Consider the following 25,143-nt stretch of genomic DNA (forward strand, 5'->3'; position numbering starts at 1 on the left):
TCAGAGAAAATGAAAACAATTCTTGTCTCATTTGCTTCTCCTGTGTTTTGCTGCTCTGGAATGGGTTTGGAGATTGTTCACCCACAGGTGATTGTTCCATTGGATTCTGCTGGGAGTTGTTTCCACTCTTTGGCCAATCAGTGCCAAACTCTGTGGGGACTCTTTCTAGAGTCATTATTAGCTGATTTATTATATTATTAGCTAACAATGAAAGAGTTTTCATTATTATTTTTTTAGCATTCTCTAAGTATCCTTTCTGTATTCTTTAGCATAGTATAGTATTCTTTAATTCTTTAATATAATATTCTTTAATATTTTTAATATAATATTATTTAATATTTTAATATAATATTCTTTATAGTGTTCTTCTATAGTATTCTTTAATATAATACAGTATCACAAAATAATAAATTGGCCTTCTGAGAGCATGGGGTCAGGTGCATCATTCCTCCCTGCCATGAGGCTCCCCACAAACCCGGTCCTGGGGCCCTGTCCTGTCCCAGCTGCCCTCCTGGGCTGGGTAAAGAACACCCAGGGTCCAGCCAGCCCCTCCCAAGGGCTGCATTTCCTTCCCCAGCCCCACCTTTGGCTGGCTGGAAGGACCTGCAGTTATTATTCCTTTACCTTGTGTTTTTACAACCCTGCTCCTGTCTTTTGTTTACCTTGCTGACCCCAGATGTGATTTCAGAGGGGATTTTCCTGCAGCTCCAGCTGGCACCCAGTGTCCAAACAAAGGCAGTGGTGCTGCTTTGCTCCTGCTGTGTTTGGGCAGGGCTCACCTGCCTCAGCAGCTCAGGGAGAGCAGATCCAGCTGAGCCTCTGGAGGCTCTGCAGGGATTTGTCCTTCTCATCCTGTTTATTTTAATGGGGCATTCACTCCTCAGGAGCTGCCTCAGACCTGAGCTGGTGCCTCCAGAAATAAGGGATGTAAGAGTTTGACCCTGATTTGATTTATCCCTTATTTTGGCAGTTTCTCCATGGGAATTTGGGTTTGTGCTGGGTTTGAGTTGGATTTTGCCTGTGCAGAGATGACCCTGTTAAATAAGTAAAAGTAATTATTATTGGTAAGGTACTCCATACCCTGTGCAGTTCAGGGCACGTTGTGCTGTGCTCTGACATTGGTGATTTACTCTTGCTTTGAGCTGGAGTGAGGGAAATCCAGAGAAACATTCCTGGAGCAGGATCTGTCCATGGCAGGGCCGTCCTGAGCTGGGGACAGGGATCCCTGGAGCAGGATCTGTCCATGACAAGAATTCCTGGAGCAGGATCTGTCCATGGTAGGAATTCTTGGAGCAGGATTCATCCATGGCCCAAATCCCTGGAGCAGGATCTGTCCATGGCCCAAATCCCTGGAGCAGGATTTCTCCATGACAAGAATTCCTGGAGCAGGATCTGTCCATGGTAGGAATTCTTGGAGCAGGATTTGTCCATGGCAGGAGTCCCTGGAACAGGATTTATCCATGGCCCAAATCCCTGGAGCAGGATTTCTCCTTGACAAGAATTCCTGGAGCAGGATCTGTCCATGACAAGAATTCCTGGAGCAGGATTCATCCATGGCCCAAATCCCTGGAGCAGGATCTGTCCATGGTAGGAATTCTTGGAGCAGGATTTGTCCATGGCAGGAGTCTCTGGAGCAGGATCTGTCCATGGCCCAAATCCCTGGAGCAGGATTCATCCATGACAAGAATTCCTGGAGCAGGATCTGTCCATGGTAGGAATTCTTGGAGCAGGATTTCTCCATGGCAGGAATCCCTGGAGCAGGATTTATCCATGGCCCAAATTCCTGGAGCAGGATTTATCCATGGCCCAAATCCCTGGAGCAGGATTCCCCCTTGACCTTTGGAGCAGGTGCCACCCTGGGTGTCTGCAGGGCTGAGCCCAAAGCTGTGAGCTGCAGGTGGTGGCTCCTGCAGGAGGAAGATGTGATGGAAAACAGGCCCAGGTGGGATTTCCCTTTCCCTGTGCTAGCCTCCTGCAGTGCAGGTGCTTCTCAACACTCCCCTCATCCTCCCCTGCTCCTTGGGAAGCCACTGCATTTGCTGCTCATTCATTTCCCAGTGTTATTTATAAACACAAATGTTGTAAAATCGTGTGGTGTCACCTGCTGGGGCTCCCAGCGTGCTGAGCCAGCTGGGTGAGTGTTCCTGGTGATTTTTGGGGTGCAGGGTTTATCCTTGGCAGCTGGGTGAGTGTTCTGGTGATTTTTGGGGTGCAGGGTTTATCCTTGGCAGCTGGGTGAGTGTTCCTGGTGATTTTTGGGGTGCAGGGTTTATCCTTGGCAGCTGGGTGAGTGTTCTGGTGATTTTTGGGGTGCAGGGTTTATCCTTGGCAGCTGGGGTGTGTGGTTTTGGGGTTTTTTGGGGGTCCAGGGTTTATCCTTTGCAGGATTGATGGAAAACAGGCCCAGGTGGGTGGGATTTCCCTTTCCCTCTGCCAGCCTCCTGAAGTGCTCAGGGGTGACCCAGAGCTGCTTAGCAGAGCCCAAGAGGATCAGGAGGAGCCCAGGGCTGCTGCAGCTCAGGGGGAATTAGGATGGCCAGAGTGCCACTGGTGCAGCTCCTGTTTGGCTGGGCTGTTTTGTTTTAAGAGGCCTGGGAAATGAGCAAGTAAATGTTAAATTTGGGGCTCTGATGTTGCTGTGCAGCCGTGGAGGGGAGGGGTGGCCTCCCAGCTCCCCTGCTCTGCTCAGGTGTGTCCTGCCTGAGTCCACCTGGGCACAGCTCCCTCCAGGGCCATCACCCCAGCCTGGGGAGCCTGACTGGGGCAGGACAGACCCAGGGTGTTCACGCTGACATTGTGAGGTTTCCCTTGGCTTTCTGCACACGGGCTGGGGTTTAAGGCAGCTGCAGAGTGGCCAGCAGCAAAACCCAATTCTGCAGCAGGTTTTGGCTCAAAAAATTAAGGAAACCTCCAGGCCGTGGGCACAGTGTGTTAATGTGGGTTTGTGTGCAGCTGGGGGCTCTGGGTGGGATTTGCTGCTGGAATTCTGGAATTCATTCAGGCATCCCCAGCCCTGCTGAGTTTGTCACAGGTGAGGGTTGGGGTGGGATTTGCTGCTGGAATTCTGGGGTCCCCTCAGGCATCCCCAGCCCTGCTGAGTTTGTCACAGGTGAGGGTTGGGGTGGGATTTGCTGCTGGAATTCTGGGGTTCCCTCAGGCATCTCCAGCCCTGCTGTGCTGTCACTGCTGCAGGGCTCTGTCCATGGTGTCAGACCCCAGAGGGGAGAGGCCATTTCCACATTAAATGTTCCACCTTCCAAACTTCCCCTCTCTTTCACTCCAATTGACTTTGGTTCTGGTTCCACTCCCATGTGAGATTGGGGTTTTTTCACCTTCTCAGAAAACTCTTCCCTCTGGCATTGCTCCTTTTGCTTTCTTCCCTTCCAGCTTCTTGTTTTCCACTCTTTTGATGAATTATTTACCTCTCTGGTATTTTTTTTTAATATTCTCTTTGTGTTTACCTTCAAAACACACAACTCCCAACACTCCCTGCATCCTCCCCTGCTCCTTGGGAAGCCACTGCATTTGTTGCTCATTCATTTCCCAGTGTTATTTATAAACACAAATGTTGTAAAATCATGTGGTGTCACCTGCTGGGGCTCCCAGCGTGCTGAGCCAGCTGGGTGAGTGTTCCTGGTGATTTTTGGGGTACAGGGATTTATTCTTTGCAGCTGGGTGAGTGTTCTGGTGATTTTTGGGGTGTAGTGTTTATTCTTTGCAGCTGGGTGAGTGTTCCTGGTGGTTTTTGGAGTTTAGGGATTTATCCTTGGCAGCTGGGTGAGTGTTCTGGTGCTTTTTGGGGTGCAGGGTTTATTCTGTGCAGCTGGGTGAGTGTTCTGGTGATTTTTGATGTGCCCAGTCCCCAGAGGCTGTGCTGAGCAGGGATTTGGCCACTCCAGCTCTGCCCTCTGTCCCCAGCTCCTTCCCCTGCATTTCCTTGGCCTGATCCCAGCACTGAATCTCTTCTAAAACAATTTATTCCCATTATTCTGTAGAATGCCTTGGTCTGGTACCCACATTTGCCTTCAGCAGCCACCTCGGGGTAAAAACAAAACCCCCAAACCCTCCAGTTGTGCTTGGAGCCCTTTGCTCTCCATCAGCCAGGGGTCACAGGAACTGCAGCTCAGGTCTGAAACCTGCAGGAAATCAGTCTTTGTTACACGTGAAATAAAGCAGTCTATGGGGAAAATAACCATAAATGTTCATTATTTGTACAGGAAAATCAATTTGTAGGCCAATTGACCAAATAAAGTAATACAATTTGCTGGGAAATCCCCCAGGTGTGGCAGGGAGCGGCAGAGCAGGGCTGCAGGCTGGGTTTGTGTGGGGAGCGTGGGCTGGGAGGGACAGGAGGCTGAGAAAAGGAGTGGAAGTGCAGCAAGGGGCACGGCCCATCAGGGGAGAGGGGAATGGGCCTCTCCTGGTGGTTCTGCAGCGCTCTGTGTGTGCTACCAAGGAAGGTGCTGGGGACAGGGACAGCCCTGGAGCGGCTCCCCCGTTGTTCTGCTGCTCCACAGGTGCCACAGCGGGGCTGGGGAGAGGGGGAAATGCCTGAAAACATCGCCACCCTCTGTGTCTCTGCACCTGAGAGGGGCAGCAGGCAAGGAGAGAGAAAAAAGGGAAAATCCGGAAGTTTTGCCTTTATTTAGGAGACAGCATCATCAGTGTTCGCTCTCAGCTGGTGTGGGGTGGCTTTGGCTCCATCAGGAGGGACCCACACTGCCTGAGGAGCTGGGGCCACCTCTCTGCTTCCTCCTGGGCTGAGGGGACAGAGCCAACAAAGAGCAAAGGACACTCTGCAGCCCCTTCCTAAGAGGGTTGGAAAACAGGTGCCTCCAAAGGCCTGAGAGCTTTCCCACCTTGGACCTGCTTCCCTTCAAGGCCTGGGAATTCCAGTTGGCTTTGTCCAGAAATTGTGGCTCTTGCTCTGTTGACAAATGACCCTTTGGGTTTATAACTCACTGAGAGATTCTGAGTGGGAAATGCTCCCCTCTGCTCCCAGATCTTGTTCATTTTTTCTGTTCCCAGCTCCTGTTCATCTCTCTCTTTAGGGCTTCACAAAACCACCTTGTTCATGCTGATGGGAAGAGCTGCACCTTCCCTCCTGGGCAGCTCCCTTTTGGGTTAAAACTTCCACATTCTCTTCAGTTCCAGCAGGACCCAGTTTCTGTGCCCCAGATAACCCAGGAGGAGGATGAGGGCAGGGACCAGGCAGGGAATGTGCTGGTGGTGCCTTTGGAGAGCAGCCTGAGCACCAGGAGCTCGAGGGAGCTGCTGGGATTTCTCAGGGAAGTTGTGCTCAAGGGGGATTTTCTTTTCTCTTGAGGGTAAAAGGGCCCAACCACGAGCTGGGCTCTGCTGTCCCCTGGTTCCAGCTGTGCCACCTGTGTGGCTGAGCCCATTTCTGTCCTTTTGTCCTCCTGGAGTCGCTGCCAGAGCCTGCAGAGCCCTCCCAAGGCACTGGTGAGGGATGTGACAGTCCCCAAAAGCTGGGGGCGTTCTCCTGCTCTGTCCTGGCTCCTCCATCAGCTCTCCCCTGCAGAGAACCTGGCTGGCTTGGCCAGGAATTATTCTGCCTTTTGCCAGCTTTATTTGGAAAGCTGAAATCAGAGGGGGTTTTTTTTCAGAGAAAAAAAATTCATTTCTTATTTATATTTATTATTTAGATAAAAATTATTTATCATTATATATTTATATAATATTTAATATTTAGATATTTATTATTATAAATACATTATAATATATTTATTATTTATATTATAATTATTTAGATATTTATTATTATATTTAATAGTTATAAGTATTATTTAGATATTTAAATCTAAATTATATATCTATTATCTGTAATTATTATTTACAGTTATCTTTATCTTTATATTTATCATTTATTGATATTATTTATGTTGTTATTTAACAATTGCTGGCTGTTCCCCCCTGCTCCCTCTTGGCCTGTGCCGTCCCCGCTGTGCTGGAGCAGTTCCAGGTGACCCTGGGAGGACAAAGCTGGCAGTGCCAGGGCACAGGGCTGGGCATGGCTGCAGGGATGCCCTGGGAGCTGTTCATCCATGTGCCCAGGGCATGAGAGCCTGGCCAGCCCCTCCTGCCATGGGCTCTGCTGGGATGCAGCTCCTGCAGAGCCAGGGCTGGGTTTGCCCCTGGAGCCCAGGGCTGGCAGCACTGTGGGCTAATGAAGGCCCAGGGGACAGGGCAGGATTATCCTGGCCCTCTGTGAGGTGTGGACGCTAATCTCAGCTGAAGGGGAGGGCAGACTCTGCCGGTCCTGCAGGGGATGTGTCCCCACGGCTCTGCAATGCCCCTAATTAAAGCCATTCCCCCAGGTTTGTTATTGGGAGAAGCAAAGGAAAATATCCCAGGCTCTCTGAACCTCCCCCTTTCCTCTCCCCTATCTTTATTATCAATAAAAGGAGGGGGAAAATGCTGTCTGGGCTTGAGGATTTCCTTCACATATGGAAGAGATTTAGAATTCTCCGGCTCCCAGAGCTCCCCCAGCATCCCCTGGCTGCTCCCTGTGTTTCCCAACCTTACCTGTGAGCAGGGGCTGCTTTCTCCTGCAGGTTTTTATGCAGCAGTAATTATTTCTGAGGATTGAATCACAGGCACGTGAATCACCTTGCAAACAGCTCTGATATTTTCAAATTCTTGGCCTCTCTGGGGTTCCTGTCTCAGTTCCACTGGGACTTGGATTAAAAATAAGATCCAGTTCCATTTTATTGGCTGAACTGACAGATTCTGTGGGGCAGGGGCAGCTCCCTGCTCTGCTGGGTGCTCCCTGCTTTGCTGTTGTCCCTTTCCAGCCTGGGTCAGGAATTCCCTGCGCTGCTGGCAAAGCTTCCATTGAGTGGTGAGCTGGAATTATTTGGTGGGAAGTGCTCTGGAGGCAGAGGTTGGTGCCTGATCCTGCTGCCTCCTTCCTTTCCTCTCACTGAGGATGAGGTGTGGGCTGGGGATGAAGGGCTGGGAGAGGCTGGAAGTGCAGGGCTTGGTCAGGACTGGGGAAATCACAAACAGAGAAGTGCCTGTGCTGCGGAATCCTTTAAAAAGTGACCACAGTGACAAAGTGTGAGCCACGTGTGCTCTGTGAGCCGTGTGTGACAGCTCTGGCTTGTCAAGAAGAGCTTTCTGACGGAGGTGGGCGAGTTTTTGCTCGGTGCTTGTGGAAATACTGAGGTTTCTCACCAGATCTTGGTGGTTTTGTCTCTCCCGTGGCAGAACCGGGGCCGCCTGGCAGAGAAGAGGAGCATCCCCCTGCCCCCCAGCAGGGTCCCCAAGAAGGAGCTGGGCTCCCTCCTGTCCCCCAGCGAGGACAGCCAGGACAGCGACAGGGGCAATGGGCAGCAGCCCCACGTGAAGCAGGAGGAGGACCTGCACATCAGTATCATGAAAAGAAGGTACCTGAGGCAGGGCTGGGCGGGAAACGGGCACGGGAGCCTGGGCAGAGGCAGCCCTGCCCCAGGGAGTCCCCTCTGGGGCTGGAATGCTGGAATCCCAGTGCCAGGGGCACCTCCAGGGCTGGAATCCCAATGCCAGGGGCACCTCCAGGGCTGGAATCCCAATGCCAGGGGCACCTCCAGGGCTGGAATCCCAGTGCCAGGGGCACCTCCAGGGCTGGAATCCCAATGTCAGGGGCATCTCCAGGGCTGGAATGCTGGAATCCAGTGCCAGGGCACCTCCAGGGCTGGAATCCACTGCTAGGGGCACCTCCAGGGCTGGAATCCCAATGTCAGGGGCATCTCCAGGGCTGGAATGCTGGAATCCAGTGCCAGGGCACCTCCAGGGCTGGAATCCACTGCTAGGGGCACCTCCAGGGCTGGAATCCCAATGTCAGGGGCATCTCCAGGGCTGGAATGCTGGAATCCAGTGCCAGGGCACCTCCAGGGCTGGAATCCACTGCTAGGGGCACCTCCAGGGCTGGAATGCTGGAATCCAGCGCCAGGGGCACCTCCAGGGCTGGAATCCCAATGTCAGGGGCACTGGGGTCACCTGCAGGGCTGGAATGCTGGAATCCCAGTGCCAGGGGCACCTCCAGGGCTGGAATCCCAGTGCCAGGGGCACCTCCAGGGCTGGAATCCCAATGTCAGGGGCACCTCCAGGGCTGGAATTCACTGCCAGGGGCACATTCCAGCTCACAGAGGGCACTGCTGGGGTTTTTCCCTTGCTCCTGCCTGGAGAGGAGTTTGCACTCTGGGTCTGCAGGTTGGGTGTCGCTCTCTGGCCGGGGCTCTGTTCCTCTGGGAGGTGCATGGCCAGGAAATCATCTGTGGGCTCCAGCTGGGTGAAATACAGAGCTGTGGGGGCCCCAAATGCTGCCCCCTGCTCTCAGCTGTGCTCAAATTGGGATGGAATTGAGGCTGAAGGGGGGGTCAGTGCTGGGGAGCAGAGTTTGGGGAGCAGCAAGGTGTGGGGTTCTGGGTTTGATTGCAAGGTGTGGGGTTCTGTGTTTTAATTCAAGGTGGGGTTCTGGGTTAGATTGTAAGATGTGGGGTTCTGTGTTTGATTGCAAGGTGTGGGGTTCTGTGTTTAATTGTAAGATGTGGGGTTTTGTGTTTTAATGCAAGGTGTGGGGTTCTGGGTTTGATTGTAAGATGTGGGGTTTTGTGTTCTAATGCAAGGTGTGGGGTTCTGTGTTTGATTGTAAGGTGTTGTGGGGTTTTGTGTTTTAATGCAAGGTGTGGGGTTCTGTGTTTGATTGCAAGGTGTTGTGGGGTTTTATGTCTGGTTCCAAGTGTCAGAGCACCCTGAGGGCCTCCAGGAGCAGGGCAGCACTGGTGGAATGGCAGCAGGGAGCAGGAGCTGCTGGATTTTGGCCCTGTCCTTCTCGGTGCCATGGCCATTCCTCCTGGGCTGTGCAGTCCTAGAGGAAGAGGAGGAGGGATGGCCTTGACTGGTGACCCTCACCTGGGCTCTCCTAGTGCCCTCAGTATTCAGCTCCAAAATTCCAGGTGCTCCCAGGCCTCTGGAAAAGCAGGAATTTGAGGGGGTCTGTGAGCCCAGAGAGCACAGCCCCAAGGGCTGTCAGCTCCCCGTGATGCACAGCAGGGCCCAGCTCCTGAGACAAGAGCAGAGCAGAGGGAGCTGAGGCTGTAATTGCTTTGCTGGTGGTTTATGTGCTCCTGGGCTGGCAGTGCAGAGCTGTTCCCCCTTGCTCAGACAGATGCTGGCACCCTCAGCAGCTGAGGGAAGGAGCAGGGAGGCAGAGGAGCAGCCCATAAAGCCCATAAAGCCTCCTGTAATTAATTTTATCATTGCAGCTGTCCAGTGGTGCTGCTGGAAATGGGAAGGGCTTTTGGAAAGGGGTTTTGGGATGCACCTGGGATGCTCAGGGAACCCTCCCAGTGAGCTCTGGTGAGCTGCCCTGCCCCTCCTGCCCCTTTAATTGTGCTTTTAATGCAGCAGAATTAGTGCTGGATTGTCTCATTAGGGGGCAGAAAAACGTGATAACTGCAATTGATAATGCTGGGCCCCCCAAACACAAAGTGCCCTTATCTTAAATCTTTAATTACTGTAATTGCTGTGCCTGGTTTGCTGGGAAATGAAGGAGGAATGTGTGGCAGCTCCCAGGCAGTGATCCCCAGCCTGCCAGGGCTGTGCTCTCCTGCACTTTGTGCCTCTTGGTTAATTCTGTTTCCTTGGAGGGAGCAGGATTCTCCCAGCTGCGTTCAGCTCTCCCTGATTTTATGCCCTTGCTCTTTTCCTTTCCCTGATTTTGTGCCCCTGTTCTTTTCCTTTCCTTGATTTTGTACCCTTGCTCTTTTCCTTTTTTCTGATTTTGTACCCCTGTTCTTTTCCTTTCCCTGCTTTTGTGCCCTTGCTCTTTTCCTTCCCTGATTTTGTACCCCTGTTCTTTTCCTTTCCCTGATTTTTTTACCCCTGTTCTTTTCCTTTCCCTGATTTTGTGCCCTTGCTCTTTTCCTTTCCTGCTTTTGTGCATTTGTTCTTTCCCTTTCCTGGGAGCTGTGCTGCAGTGAGGGGGCAGGTGGGGCAGGTGGAATCCCTGTGAGGGCAGGAACAGGGGGGAAAGCCAGGAATTCAGTGCTCAATGCCCAGGGAGCCTCTCCTGCTGCCAGCCCCAGCATCCCTGAGCGTTCATCCCTCATAAAGGGGAGCCCAGGGGTCTCTGTCCCAATGGGGGGAGACTGCACTCCTCAGCTGCTCCAGGGCCTGCAGTGGGGACCAGTGACCCCTCCTGATGGCCTGGGGTGGCCAGGGTGGCCCTGGGGACATGAGGAACAGTGTCACCCCCTCCTGCTGGCCCTGGGTGGCTCTGGGGGTGGCCCTGGGGACATCAGGAGCAGCCTCTGACCCCTGGGGTGGCTCTGGGGGTGGCCCTGGGGACAGCAGGAGCAGCACAAAGGCTCCAGAGCCCAGACACGACAGCTGGGCCCTGCAGGGGCTGTGCCCCATCTGCTCCTGCCTTAATTCACCTGCTGTGTCCTCCCCCCGGGCTGGGGGGGCTTTGCTGGCCCCCACTGAGAGCAGAACTGGGTTAAACTGGGATGGGGAACTGGGCCAGGCCTGGGTTAAACTGGGATGGGGAACTGGGCCAGGCCTGGGTTAAACTGGGATGGGGAACTGGGCCAGGCCTGGGTTAAACTGGGATGGGGAACTGGGCCAGGCCTGGGTTAAACTGGGATGGGGAACTGGGCCAGGCCTGGGTTAAACTGGGATGGGGAACTGGGCCAGGCCTGGGTTAAACTGGGATGGGGAACTGGGCCAGGCCTGGGTTAAACTGGGATGGGGAACTGGGCCAGGCCTCAGCAAACCTGGGTTAAACTGGGATGGGGGAGCCAGGCCAGGCCTCAGCAAACCTGGGTTAAACTGGGATGGGGCTGGAATTGGGGCTGGACAAGGCAGATACTAGGTCTGGAATTGGGGCAGGAATTGGGTCTGGAATTGGGGCAGGAATTGGGTCTGGAATTGGGGCAGAAATTGGGCTGGACAGGGCAGGAATTGGGTCTGGAATTGGGTCTGGAATTGGGGCAGGAATTGGGGCTGGACAGGGCAGGAATTGGGGCTGAGGGGCTCTGGGGGTCCCCCGGGTGGAGCAGGTTCAGGGGCAGGACAGGAGTGCTCAGCCCTCACCTCTGAGCCCTGGTTTTGGTTTGTTTGTTTGTTTGTTGCAGGGTTCACACCCACTGGGATCTGAACATCTCCTTCCGAGAGAGCTCTTGCAGGTACCGGTTTGGGCACTTCTCTGTGTGGGGGGCTGAGAGTTTCTCATTTGTTCCTGGGTGCTGATGGATGTAAATGAACATTTCTGGCACTTCTGGGGTTTATTTCTCCCTCCCTTTGTTCCTCACCCTCCCCTTCCCACACACCCTCTATTTCGTTGTTATTTTGGGGCAAACAGTCCCTTTTACATTGGAAGAGAGAATTGATGAGATTTCTAAAGAAAGCCCAATTTTGCTGTGCTTCCTCTGGCCCCAAGAAGGTGGAAATTCATGAATTGGAGCTCTCCAGTTGCAAACTGAATATTCCTCTGTGACCCCTGATGTTCTGGGCATGGTGCATTATCTTCATGTGCTGCCAGCAGTCACAAACTCTTCTCATCCTTTAAAAACCCAGAAATTTGTGCTAAAACCTGGCATTTTGAAAGGTCTCTTTTATTCTGCATTTCCAGATCAGGATGCAGCCCTTGAGTTGTAGAAAACTGCTTGGTCTGTGGAATGAGAACAATAAATCTGAGCAGCTGGGAAACTTCTCAGGGAGGAGAAAACAGCAGGAGGAGGCAGGGTGGGGGTCTGGGGATGCTCCCTCCACTCCTGGGTGCTGGGCAAATCAGGATCTGCTCCCTGGGGAAATTGGAGTTTTGCTGAAAGGGAATTTTTGATGTTCTGTGTGAGCCTGTTCAGTTAGAGATGGAAAAAAGGGAAATTATTGCCGCTGATGGAGCAGTGTCCGTGTCTTTAACTGGAGAGGGATTCAGTCTTGGCCATGGGAATGAAGGTGGGAAATCCACGTGGACTCATCCTCCAGCAGGGAGCAGTGAGGGCAGAGCAATTCTCTGGTATTTAACTGGTGTTTCAGGCTGTGCCTCTGAACCACAAACCCCCACAATTCCCAAATTTTCCAGCGTGAAGAGCACAAGCCCCATCCCACAGTGAGCACAAGGAGCCAGTGCAGCAGCTCAGCACCCATAAAAAGAGGTTTTTGAAAGGCAGCCCTCAGAGTGCAAGCCCTGGCTGGCTGCTCCAAGCTGCTGGGGCTCTCAAATACAAAGGGATGGATTCCTTCCATGCTAAATTTCAGCCCAGAGCAGAATTTTATGGCTGTTATAAACTCCTAAAAGGCAGAGGTTTGGGATGGAAGTGCTGACAGTGCCTTAATTAATGGCCCTGTGAGCAATGATTCTGCACAATGGCAGCTGAGGGTGCCAACACCTTTGGAAATTAGAATCCCTGTCTTAAAAAAATTATTCTGAGCTTGCAATGCGTGGAATAAAATAATGCTCTGATTTTTATGTCAAATGCATTTCCTGGTCTTCCTCAGCTTGACCATTTCCTTCAGTTTAGCTCTGTCCTGGGAGAAACCTCAGCAATTCCCCTGGGAACAGAAGTTTTGCTTTTCCTGAGGAGTCCAGCTGTCAAAGCTGCCCATAGAAAAGGGAACAAACCTGGTTATGCTGTGTGGCAGAGGAAGGATTTGGGGTTTTCTGTGTTTGAGCAGCCCAGGTTGGCAGCTCCCAGCCCTGTAAAGCAGATTTCAGTTCCAGCAGGGCTGGCAGGGAGGCTCAGGTGTTACCAGAGACCTGCCCTGCTGGGTGTGCAGCTGCCAAAGGGGAGTGGAACAGGGCAGGCAGGAGGAAAAGGGACATAAATCAGGCTGGGGGGAAGGAGGAGGTGAAAAACACCTGGGAAAGGAGATGGGAGAAGCAAAGAAAATGGGAACTGCAGTGATTTAGCTCCGTGCTTTGGCAAGGAGAGCAGGGCAGGATTGAAAAGCAGCTGCTGGTGGAGGTGTCAAGGCTGCTCCTGACTCAGCAGAGCTCTGCTGGGGCACACAGGTGACACGGGTGACACGGGTGACACAGTTATCAGTGGCACAGCGCTGATGCTGTGCCCTGCCCTCCCAGCACTGACACAGCATCCCTCTGGGGCTGCCTGCTGTCATTTATTATTTTTTTGTCAGCTTTTCCTTTCTAATCTCAGAGACCTGAGAGGGGGACTGAAAGGTCAGGGGCAGTTCTCAGCAGCTGGAGGCTGAGCCCTGGGGCCAGGCAGGGCACAGGAGCAGGGCCCCACACAGGGACCTGCTGGCCCCTCTGGCACTCCCTGGCTGCTCCCAGCTGGGAAAGCTGAACGAGTTCAGTTTTGCCCATCAGATGAAGTCAGGGGAGAGAAGATCCCAGCTCTGCAGAGCTGTTCCCACAGCTCTGGGGACAATTTCATTCTTGACTCTGTGGAAGACCTCAGAAGTCCCCAGTGAGACACCACAGATGTGTCAGCCATGGCAGGAAAAGGACTTTAACTATCCTATTAAATAAATATCCTAAATAACATCAGGCATGAATTTAGCATTTAACATCAGGCTGAATCCAGCCCATCCAGCTCCTTCCTGCCCTGGGTTTGGGCAGTGGCTGCTCAGGGGAATTCTTCAATCCCCACCCTGGGATTTTGGCAATCAGGCACAGCAGAGGTACCTGAGTGGCTTTTCCCTTTCCTACAGGGATGATAAGGCCAAACAAGGGGAAAACTTGGAGTGCTGAAAAGTATGACTTAATGTGAGCTAATGATGTCCTCATCATTTCATTAGCAGCACTTTGTGCTCTCACACTCATTCCCAGGCAGATTTATCTGGCTGCAGGGATGGGGTAGGGAAGGGGGAGCATTTATGGACTAGCAGAGATTCAGGTGCTAAAGGGGAATGGGAGCTGATAAATAAACCAGTCCTAACTTGCATTTAAAGCTAAAATTGCATTTCAGATAAAGGTGGGAAAAGCTGTAGATTCCTACAAGAAAAGGGAAAATTTTATTAAGAGTAGTTCTGGCCATGTTTATCCCCAGTGTGCTGAAATCTTTGGTACATGGGAGGGAGTAATGGAATTTTTGTAGGGTATCCGAAAGGATTTGGGATAAACTGAGATCTGAAGGCCACAGACAGCCTTGGGAAGAATTCCTGATGCCTTTTAGCTCACATAATCCTCAAAGAAAGAGCCAATCCACAAGAAAGAACCAACCTGCTGCTGTTGGGTCCAGGCTTGCAGGGCTGGAACTGGAGATTTGCTGTGCTCACAGCCCCGTGGGGTTGGGATGGTTTGGAGCGTCCTGGGTGCTGTGAGGGATTCCTCTGGATCCTCCCTCCCCTCCTGCCCAGCACCAATCAAAGCTGCTTGTTTTATTTTCCATTTTTCCCTTTATTTTATTCCACACATTGCATTATTTTAATGTTATTTTAACATTATTTTAATATTCATCAGCTGCACTTGGTGAGGGGGGAATTTGGGGTGTTGGAGGAGCCCTGGGTCCCAGCAGCTGTGCCAGCCCCACATCCCTGTCCCTGCTGAGCAGAAATCTCCTGCCAGGTCCCCTCTCAGGGATCCCTCTCCTCCCTCTCTCAGGGTGCTGTAATTCCAGCTGCTTTTTATTTATGAGCTTGCAGGGAGCTGAATGACAAAGCAGGCTTACAGCAAAAACATCTTCATACTTATTTCCACCTTATTTTGGAGTTGCCAGCCCTACTGATCATTTTTATGAACTGTCATGAGCATTAATGAAATTTTATGGGCATTTTGCTGGGGACATTGCAGGATGATTAATTTGTTTTTCCAGGCTCAGGCTGCAGGGAGATTTAGGGCTGTGCTGCCCATGGGGAGGGTTGGGATTTTCAGGCCTCTCCCTCCAGTTGGGAAAACTTTGTTTATTAAACTAAGTTGAAATTTCTCTTTCTCCTCCTCTTTTCCTCTCCTCATGTCCCCCTTCTCTCCCTGGGTGAAGCTCAGGTCCCTGGCAGGCAGAGGGGGAGGCTGGGGATTGTTCTGTCAGACCCATGTGTGACAAGGACAGAGTGACACACAGGGGTTTGGACCAGTGGGGAAGTTTGAAAAGTTACACAAAAGGCTGAGCAATGAAAATACAATAAAAATTCAATGATAATAATAACAATAACAACAATAATAACAATAATAATAACAACAACAATAATAATAATATAGAATACAAATATTTAATAATATATAATAGTGCACAATATACTATATAATATAATACATAAAACATACTATTCATACACATAATATACTACATATACATAATATAGTAACAATACACAAGAAATAATGTATTTATATTATATACTTATATTTAATAATATATATTTAATATATACAATTAGAAAATAAATATAATACAACACAATACAAAATACATATAACAATATAATATCTAATACAGTATAATAATACAATACATAATACATATAACAATATAATATATAAGTATAATATATAATACAGTATAATATTATATAATAACACAATATAATATATAATTATATACAATGTAATATACAATATAAATATACTATAAAATCTATTTATATGATAAATATATAAAAATACATTTTACAAATCACAATAATAATAAGTGGTGGCTTTCTTTGAGCTTTGCATGCTGGCTTCTGTCCAGGGCACAGAATGAATTCCCGTGGGGAGCATCCTGCTCCTGTGGCGGGGGGCATTCCCAGCAGCTGCCTTGGCTGTGCCAGGGCCGTGCCAGGAGGTGCCAGCCCTGCAGGACAGGTGCCAGCCCAGCCCCACCCTGCCCTGTCCCCTTGACCCCAATCCCTGCCCTGGGTGCCCCTGGGGTGGCTTTGGGGCCGGGAGGGGACGGTGGGGCTGAGCTGAGGCTTTCCCTGATCCCAGCCCTGCCTCTGCTGACTCAGGAGCCCGGCTTAAGGCTGGCCTGGGGCGCTGACCTTGCCTCAGGGGCCGTGCCAGGGCACAGCCAGGGAGTTACTGCATTGCTGGCAGGCAGTGATGGCTCAGAATTCCCTCAGAATTCCCTGTCCAGGGTGGCTCCTGCCTCTGCTGGGCTGCAGGGTGGCCAATCCTTCACTGCTGTGGTGCCCTGTGTGTGGGGGGACTCAGAGCTTGTGAATTTTTTTTTTTTAATGTTTAGGATTTTTTAAAAATTAAATTTAAATTTGAATTTAAATTATCATTAAATGAATTTTAACTTAAATTAATTTTCTATTAAATTAAAATTTTAATTTTCATTAATTTAAAATTAATTTAAAATTAATTTAAAATTAATTTAAAATTAATTTTTTAAAATTATTTGTTTTGGGAGCTTTGTGTTCTAGTAAGGAAGAAGCTGAGGGGATTCATCAGTTCTTGGGAATAAAGCTGATTTTATTCCCAGACACTGGATTTGGCGTGGTCAGGGTTGGGGTGGGGAGCTCTGTGCTCATACACAGCAGAGACACAACTCACACATTTTCTCCCCTCTGAGCTGCCAGCATTAACTGGGAGCACCAGGGGCTGATTTTGTGACAGGTTCTGAGCAGGAGGTCAGGGCAGGCAGGCAGAGCAGTCCCTTCTGGGGCCTGAAAATCAATGAGAGTGTGATTAAATGGCCCGGGGAGGCTGGACACTGCAGGGAAAGGCAATGGCACTGCTGGAGTTTCATGTGGGGGCTGCAGCAGGAATTGCTCTTGCAGCTCTTCCAGGTCCTGTACAACCCCCACATTCACCAAATTGAGGGGTTTTTCCAGGGGCTGGACTGGAGTGCTGATGTTTCTTTAGAAATCAGTTATTACTTTGGTTTTTTTTTAACAAATGCTAACAATTTTTCAAACAAATGCTTAGTTTTTAAATGCTAGGAAATCTGAGTGCCCTTGGGAGCTGGCCCAGCCCTGCCATGCCCCAGCTGTGCTGTTCCATCAGGTGTTTCCCAGGGCTGGGATGGTGCCACAGCATTTATGGACCAGCCTGGGCTCTCCCTTCATGGCTCCCACAAAAAGCTCATTATTCCCTCCCCAGGCCTGATTCACATCCCTCCCACCCCGGGCTGGGGGCAGCCCTGAGGCACAGAGTGCTCTGCAGGATCCTGGCTCCCTGCGGGTCACCAGGGCCAGCTCCAGCAATGCCAGGGCTCCAGCAATGCCAGGGCGTCCCCAGGGCCACCTCCTGAGCCCTCCAGGGTCACCAGGGCCAGCCTAACCCTGCCAGGGCCAGCTCCAGCAATGCCAGGGCCAGCAGTGCCCAGGGCGTCCCCAGGGCCACCTCCTGAGCCCTCCAGGGTCCCCAGGTCCAGCCCTAACCCTGCCCCATGTCCCCAGGGCCACCTCCCCAGGTCCAGCCCCAGCTCTGCCAAGGTCAGCAGTGCCCAAGGTGTCCCCATGGCTCCTGAATCCTCCAGGGTCCCCAGGGCCACCTCCTGAGCCCTGCCAGGGCCAGCAGTGTCCTGTGTGTCCCCAAGGTCACCTCCCCAAGGCTCCTGAGCCCTGCAGGGTCCCCAGGTCCAGCCCCAGCCCTGCCAGGGCCAGCAGTGCCCCATGTCCCCAGGGCCAGCAGTGTCCTGTGTGTCCCCAGAGCCACCTCCCCATGGCTCCTGAGCCCTGCAGGGCTGGGCACTCCAGCTGTGCCCTGGGCAGCCTGGCCAGGGCTCTGTTCCCTTGTTTTTAGGTGGGAAATGTTCCCTGAGATCCCATCCAAACCTCCCCTGCTGAAACTCGAGGTTGTTTCCTCCAGCAGCCTGGGATGCTGCTCCTGACAGCAAAACTTGGGGTTTGTGCTGCTGAGAGCAGAAGAGGAAAAACCCCTCGTGTTTCTGCAGCTTCTGGGGATTTTCTCATCCACTGGAGCTTCTCTGCCCTGCCAGGCAGGGTCAGGAGGGAATCACTGCAGAGGGGAGGATCTGAGCTGCCCCTGAGCCATGGAACAGCCCTGGTGCAGCTGCCCCTGCCCTGCCCTGCTCACTGCCCCGGTGTCTCCTTTCCCTGCAGGTCTGACACTGCTCCCTTTGCATATTGGATTTTCCCTTTCTTTATTGGAGGGAGGGGCAGAGGGTCGGGACAGTTTTATGGCTGCTGTATTGATCAGTAAAATTTAATATAATCCCTGCACTTACTGCCTGATCGTTAAGGGGATGGAGAGCTGGTGGAATGTGTTCTAAAAGAAATGTTTTTCCATTTTATTTCCTTCCTATTTCGCTTTCTGAGTCTCTCTTCTCTTCCAGTCCCCTACTTTGCATTCCTGCAGAGATTTTTGAGTGTGTGTTTTCCCAGCTTTGCTTTGATTTGATGGAGTATTAGGGAAAGTTCCCCACTGGTGTGGTGCTGGGTCTGTTCCCCATTCCCTCAGCTCTCCTGCACTTTCTGGACCTGTGGAATTTTGTCCCTGCTGGTTTGGGGCTCCCTGTGGTTCTGTCCCAGCTCTCTCTGGAGCTCCTGAGGCTGCAGGGCCAGGTGGGCTCTGCTGTCTGCTCCATTCCTGAGCAGCCCAGAGCTGCCAGCCCAGTGAGGCCTGGAGTAGGGCAAGGGGAGCCTGAGCTCCAAAATTGCACCAACAGCTCAATCTGGAGCTCCACATTTACACCAACAGCTCACTCTGGAGCAGGGCAGGGACAGCCTGAGCTCCACATTTACACCAACAGCTCACTCTGGAGCAGGGCAGGGACAGCCTGAGCTCCACATTCACACCAACAGCTCACTCTGGAGCTTCACATTTACACCAGCACTCACTCTGGAGCTCCACATTTACACCAACAGCTCACTCTGGAGCAGCCCTTGGGAGCTGCAGCTGGCTGGAACTCCTCTCTGCAGGGCACTGCCCTTCTCCTGGCTGGCATCTCTCTGCAGTGAGCCTGGGGCAGGGCAGGGCACAGCTGGCAGTGCCAGCAGACCCTGCCAGGCTCCTTCAGCCTCACCCGTGAGGAGGATGGGGCACTGGGGGCAGCCCCTGCCCCGTCACCTCCTCTCTCTGGGCAGAGGGAGCTGCAGGAAGGGAAGGGCAGCCCCTGGTGGGAGTGATTTCCATCCTGCCCGAGCTGTCTCCTTGCCCCGTGCAGTCTGTGAGCAGAGCCTGCGGGCGCCTGGCTGCCTGTGCTCTGCAGAGCCCTGACACTGATTTATCCTCTGCTTAATTGTCTCCAGCCATTAGTCTGCTCATCCCTCTCCTCCTTAGACGTGCACTCGCTGCTAATGGCTGCAGATGAAGCACATTTGGGAGGCGTTGCTGCCAGCCTGGCTCTGGCTGGGCAGGCTCTGGGGTGGCTGTGACCCTCGGGGACATCTGGCAGCACCTCTGTGCCCACTGGGGCTCACAGGCCAGCAGCCAAGGGGCTGGGGTGGACAGTGGCACTGGGCTCTGCCTGGCTCCAGGGGTAAACTGAGGCTGGACTGTGCCTGTGGCTCCTTGCTAATGCACCTTTAGACACCATTGAGGTTTTTATTGGGCTGGGAGGGACTGGGATGGATAATGGGACTGGGTTCTGCCTGGCTCCATGGGTAAACTGAGGCTGGAGTGTGCTGGTGCTTGGATTTGCCTGTGCTTGGATATGTGCCTCCCTGAGCTTGGATTTGCTAATGCACCTGTGCACACCAGGATGGTTTTTATTGGACTGGGATGGAGAATGGGACTAGGTTCTGCCTGGTTCCATGGGTAAACTGAGGCTGGGGTGGGACTGGGATGGACAATGGGACTGGGTTCTGCCTGGCTCCATGGGTAAACTGAGGCTGGGCTGTGCCTGTGGCCCCCTGAGCCTGGATTTGCTGGTGCACCTGTGCACACCCCGATGGTTTTTATTTCAAACCATGGACAATCTCCTGACAGCAGGAGGTTCTGGGGCAAGGAGAGCAGCGCTGCTGGTGCTGGTGGGGATGATTCCCTCCCTGTCCTGGGTTCTGTTTTCCCTGGCTCCATCCCGGTGTCCTGCCCTCTCTGGGTTCTGAGGAGCTGCTCCAGAGAGAGGGGGCTGCATTTTCCTGCTGGGTAAAACAATCCCTCCCAGCAGCTGGAGGTGTTTACCCACCAGCCCGCTCGGGGCTCCGCTGGGATGCGAGGCAGTGTGCAAATGCAAAGATGTAATTATCCCATTTTTCTCTTCCCACTCCCTGCTCTCCTGGCTCCTCTCCTCCGCCCTTTCCGGGCCTTGTGCTGATGGCAGCGTTTATCTGCATTTGTCCTCTGTCCCTGACAGCCACTTATTGATTGGCATGATTAAAAAGAACTGATAATCACTTCACATTAATCCCATAAATGACTTAAGACACCAAAATATTTGCATAATGCATCTTAAAGGTGGCAGCTAAAAGAGGATAAGACCCAAAACTGCTTGGCACAGGAGAAATGGGCTTCCCACTCACCTGTGGGCTTGCTTAAGTAATGAGCCTCGTGCTTGCATAAGGAGCACTCTGAACTGCTCTGGGGGGAGGTGGGAGGGTGCTCAGGGGATTTGGGAGCCCAGCATCCCTTCTCCTGCTGATCCCCCCGAGGGACAGGGGATCCTGGAGGGAATCAGGGGCTGTTTGTGTCTGCAGCCTCCCCTGGAAATCTGCAGCCAGACGCCCGCTGAAAGTACCTAAAGACTTTCTGTCCTGGGCTGATCAGCTTAGCAGCAGCTAGACACGGATTAGCTCCATCCCTGCTGCAGCCCGGGCTGGGCTGGCAGCCCCGGGAGCTGCACCGGGGGATATTTAAGGCAGATCAGTGCTGGGTAATTCTGCAGATAATGCACCCTCCGGGCTGCTCTGCCGGGCCCAGGTGAGGACACCCCCGGGTGGGAGCAGGGAGGGAGCTGTGGCTGGGCAGGGAGGGCCGTGTTCCTCATTTGTTCCTCATTTGTTCCTCATTTATTCCTCGTTTCTGTCGTTTCTGCCAAGTGTCTCTGGCTCTCCTGGCTGTCATCTTCCCTTCAGAGACAGGGCAGGAGAAGTTGTCCTGTTCAGCTGAGGTTGAGCCCCTGGTGCTGGCAGGATGGGGCGCTCAGCATCTCCTGCAAACAAACCAAAGGGAGATGTTCCAGCACCACCAGCTCCTGCCACCTTCTTCTTCCTCCTCACTCCTTGTAGATCCTTTACTCAGGAATATTTTGCAACTGGAGAGTGGTTTGCCAGCAAAAGAATTCACCACTGAGCTGCAGTATCTGCTACAGCGAATTGGTTGTTGTGTTCTTCCTTTCCATAGAAGGAAAAAAAAAATAGAAAAAAAATGACTAACCCAACCTAGTTAGCAGCAGTGTGATGCAAGGAGAGCAGGCAAAATAATGCTGCATTGCTCTAACACAGTCTCTTTTCCCAGAAGGAAGAGCATTGTTTCAGGATCTGTTGGAGGGGGAGTTGAAAATGGGTTTTGTAAATAGATCTGTCCCCCCAGCTCTGGGGAACGCTGCTGCCCGGGCTCGTGGTGGGTTTCCCTCTGAGGAGAGAAACCATCATTCAACCAAACCAAACAGCCTTTTGTCCCAGCACTGATGGAATGGAAAAACTTAGGTTTTTAAGAATAGAAGGGTGGCAGCTGATAGAAAACTATCAGTTATTTCAGTTCAAGTTTCCTATTCATTCTGGAGCAGCTCTGCCAATTCCTCCGCTTTCAGTTTTTCCATCCTCGATGTGAGTCCTGGCCCACGCAAGTTCTATCTGGCAGGGCTGGGATCAGAAATCAGCAGCTCTGGCAGCTGCAGGGCCCTTGATGGGAAATGAGAGGGGAGTTTGGGAAGGGCTTTGAAATCCCCAAAAATCCAGGAGAGGTTAGGGAGGGAGAGAGGGAGGGAGAGAGGGAGGAAAGGAGAGACAGGGAGGGAGGGAAGGGGCAATCCTGCAATCCAGCAGTGCTGGAGCACACAAAAACCTCTCCCAGCTGTGCTCGCATGGGGGGAAATAAATCAATTCTGGGGGACAGGTACTTCAGGTACTCTGAGTGGTGGGATTTCCTTAACGTGGGCTTTCTGTGCTCTGCCGCAGCCGCGACACCGACCTGTCCAGCATCATCTCCAGCCTGCAGCAGGGCCGCCAGCTCGGCATGCCAGAGAGCCAGAGCCGCTGTGAGCTCAAGAGGAACCCCCTGGACGTGGGGCTGGCAGCAGCAGGTGAGGGCTGGGGCACCTCTGCTGCCCTGGGCTCGTGGTTTCCCTCCCCTCCTCTCCCTCTCGCCTGTGCTGGTGTTCGCAGGGGTCTCAGGATGAGGGAAGAGATCCTGACTCCGTGTTTCAGAAGGCTGATTTATTATTTTATTATTTATATTTTATGGTATATATTATATCAAAAGAAAATGATATATTAAAACTGTGCTAAAAGAATAGAAGAAAGGATTTCATCAGAAGGAAAGAAGTGGAATGATAACAAAAGCTCGTGACTCTCAGAGAGTCCGAGACAGCTGGGCTGTGATTGGCCATTAATTAGAAACAACCACATGAGCCCAATCCCAGATCCACCTGTTGCATTCCACAGCAGCAGATAATCATTGTTTACATTTTGTTCCTGAGGCCTCTCAGCTTCTCAGGAGAAAAAATCCTAGCAAAAGAGTTTTTCATAAAATATCATGGCTGCACTCGTTCCCCGGTCCCTTTGCTGTCCTGTTGGATTTTTCTGTGTTGCATTTCAGCTGGAGGAAATCCTGTGGTGCTGTGGCTAAAGATGAAGGTGGGAAGGGTGGCTAAAGAAGGTGGGAAGGATTTTGTGGTGCTGGTGAAGCCCTCTGGAGGTCCCCAAACCCAGTGGGCTGTGTTAAAGGAGCTTGTGGCAGCACAGCACTGCAGCATCCCCAGGGCTGCTGCCAAGTGAGGCAGAAAGGCCTTGCACAGAGCATGATTGGATTTGTAATTTCATTAATCTGAGGTTCCCCACGCTGCTGCAGGGCCTGCCAGCTCTCTGGGAGCGGGGTGGTTTGGGTTTCTGGGCAGGTTTTGGGCTGTTCCCCTGGTTTCAGCTCCTGGGGGATCCTGCCCTGGGCTCAGGGAGGGGGTCTGGTGGTGCAGAAGTCCACAAGTGAGAGTCTGGGATAAATAAACCAACACCTGCTTGTTGATTGCAGGAGCCGTCAGTTGGAAATGGAAGTTGAGGAAAAATTGGGGTTTCTGTCAGTTTTTATAGTGTTTTATTCAGTTTAATACCTGCCCTTTCAAATCAGAGCTGGATCTCTCTGTGTGCTGTTTTAGGCCTTCTCAGAAAATCTGTCTGGTTGTGTTCATGTGTTTTGTCAGTCATTCTGCTGAGTGTGTGAGTGAACCCCAAATGCAGAGGGAGCCCCACACCTGAATGTCTTTGGGGGGTGAAAACTTCAATCACACCTTCAGGATGGACTCAGGAGGGGTTTGTGGTGTGTGTGTGTAAATCAGCCATGGCAGCTCCCAGACTTTGCTTTCACAGCTGAATCTCCAACCTCATCATTAACAATTTCCCAAAGCCCCTTTCCCTGCACAGCTCCAAAGGCCAGCCTGGCCATAAATCCATTTTTCCCTGTGACCCTGCTGGAGTCTGCGTGGCTCAGCTGACCCTGGGTGTCAGAATGGGTTTCAGTCTTGTTTGCTTTGCAGAGAAACTGCTGGGCTTGATCAGCATTGCTGGAATTCTCTGGGACCTGTGGCATTCCAGAAATGCAAAGGGTTCTTCTCATTCCCACCAGGAGAAAAGATGAGGTGGAGGAGCTCTGATTCCCCTTTCTTAATTGGTGTTTGAGCTGCTCTGGTTCGTTTCTTAAATTAGGAAACTGTAAGAAATGGCCTCGAGTTGTGCCAGCAGAGGCACAATATTAGGAGCAATTATTAGGAGCAATATTATCAATATTAGGAGCAATTATTAGGAACAATAATATCAATATTAGGAGCAACTATTAGGAGCAATATTATCAATATTAGGGACAATTATTAGGAACAATATTATCAATATTGGGAGCAAGTATTAGGAATAATATTATCAACATTAGGAGCAACTATTAGGAACAATATTATCAATATTAGGGACAATTATTAGGAACAATATTATCAATATTAGGAACAATATGATCAATATTAGGAGCAATTTCCTGGGGGAAGAGGCTGCCCAGGGCAGTGGTGGAGTCACCATCCTGGAGGTGTCCAGGTCACCTGGGGATATGGGTTGGTTAATGGTTAAGGCTGGTTGGTTAAGGCTGGGTTAATGCTTGGCCTGGGTGGTCCTGGAGATCGTTTCCAACCTTTCTGATCCTGTGAAATATTCATGAGAGAAAAAGAAGAGGCTGAGGCACACAGGAAGCCACCAAGCCAGTGACAAGGAATGACAGGTTTGGGGTGTTTAGAAAAGTCAGGAGGGCACAGGAGGTGTCTGAGGGGACAGGGGGGGCTTTGTCACTTTGTCACCTCTGCCCAGGTTTCCTCTGGGCTTTGGGCCCAGCACTGCTGGGGCTGGTTTTGCTGGGAGGGGAGCTGGGCAATCATGAATTTATACAGAATTTTCAGAGGTGGCGAAGCACTGCTTGCTGTTGTTGAAACCATTTTGTTCCAGCAAGAAGGGGAGAGGAACTTTGCCCCCAGCTGCCTGCCCTGTGCGTTGGGTTATGAGAATCTCCCCCTCCTGAAGGCACCTGCACACAAACAATGCTGAATAAATGATGCTGGGGCCACCAGGTTCAAAAAGTCTTGGCTGGGAGCTGCAGGGCTCTGCTCTGAAATGTTCCTGTGCTGGTTTATGGGTGGGATTTGGTGCAGGGAGGGCAGGGGGGGCTCTCTGGGGGCTCCTGTGTGCTCAGAGTGCTGCTGGAACAGGACTCAGCCCCAGGGCAGGATTGGGAACAAGGAGAGCACAAATGGCACAGATTTGCTCGTTGCCAGCCCGTGGGGGCAGCAGAAAGGCTGAATCTGGCAGGGCTGGCTGGTTTGTGATTAATTCTGGGAGGGAATTCCTTCTCTTGTTGTTACAACCAGGATTAGAGGCAGTGCTGTAGTTCAGACAGCATGGGCTGGGAAATCAGCAATATCGCTGGATCTGAATGGTCTTTGAAATGCAGAAAGGGGCTGGGATGAGTGAAAAATCATTGTGTGTGGTTCTGGGGCTTTTCTGACTTCAGGAAGGCAGGAAGGGGCTCAGGGCAGAGCTGCCTGGGGCAGGGGTGAGGTTGGTTCCCCTTGGCACTGCCAGCCTGCACAGGGGGCAGGCAGAAAAGCAGATTTGGTGATTGCCCAAGCCCCCAGAGCAGTTTCCCTGCGAACCAGG

At 51.7% G+C, this 25,143-nt stretch overlaps 1 protein-coding gene across 6 annotated transcripts in view; it reads left to right on the forward strand.

Annotated features, from left to right (window-relative positions):
* Positions 1-25,143, forward strand: part of SAMD11 (sterile alpha motif domain containing 11) — a 78,878-nt gene that overhangs the window by 14,316 nt on the left and 39,419 nt on the right. For all 6 annotated transcript variants that reach the window (XM_071449377.1, XM_071449378.1, XM_071449379.1 and 3 more), the window contains exons 3-5: positions 7,231-7,409; positions 11,142-11,192; positions 21,919-22,043. In XM_071449377.1, coding sequence (XP_071305478.1) covers positions 7,231-7,409; positions 11,142-11,192; positions 21,919-22,043 — 355 coding nt within the window. The remainder of the gene's footprint in view (positions 1-7,230; positions 7,410-11,141; positions 11,193-21,918; positions 22,044-25,143) is intronic.

This window comes from Agelaius tricolor, unplaced genomic scaffold, assembly GCF_023055355.1.
Source record: "Agelaius tricolor isolate 1412-34295 unplaced genomic scaffold, bAgeTri1.0.p SCAF_28, whole genome shotgun sequence".
Lineage (NCBI taxonomy): Eukaryota > Metazoa > Chordata > Aves > Passeriformes > Icteridae > Agelaius > Agelaius tricolor.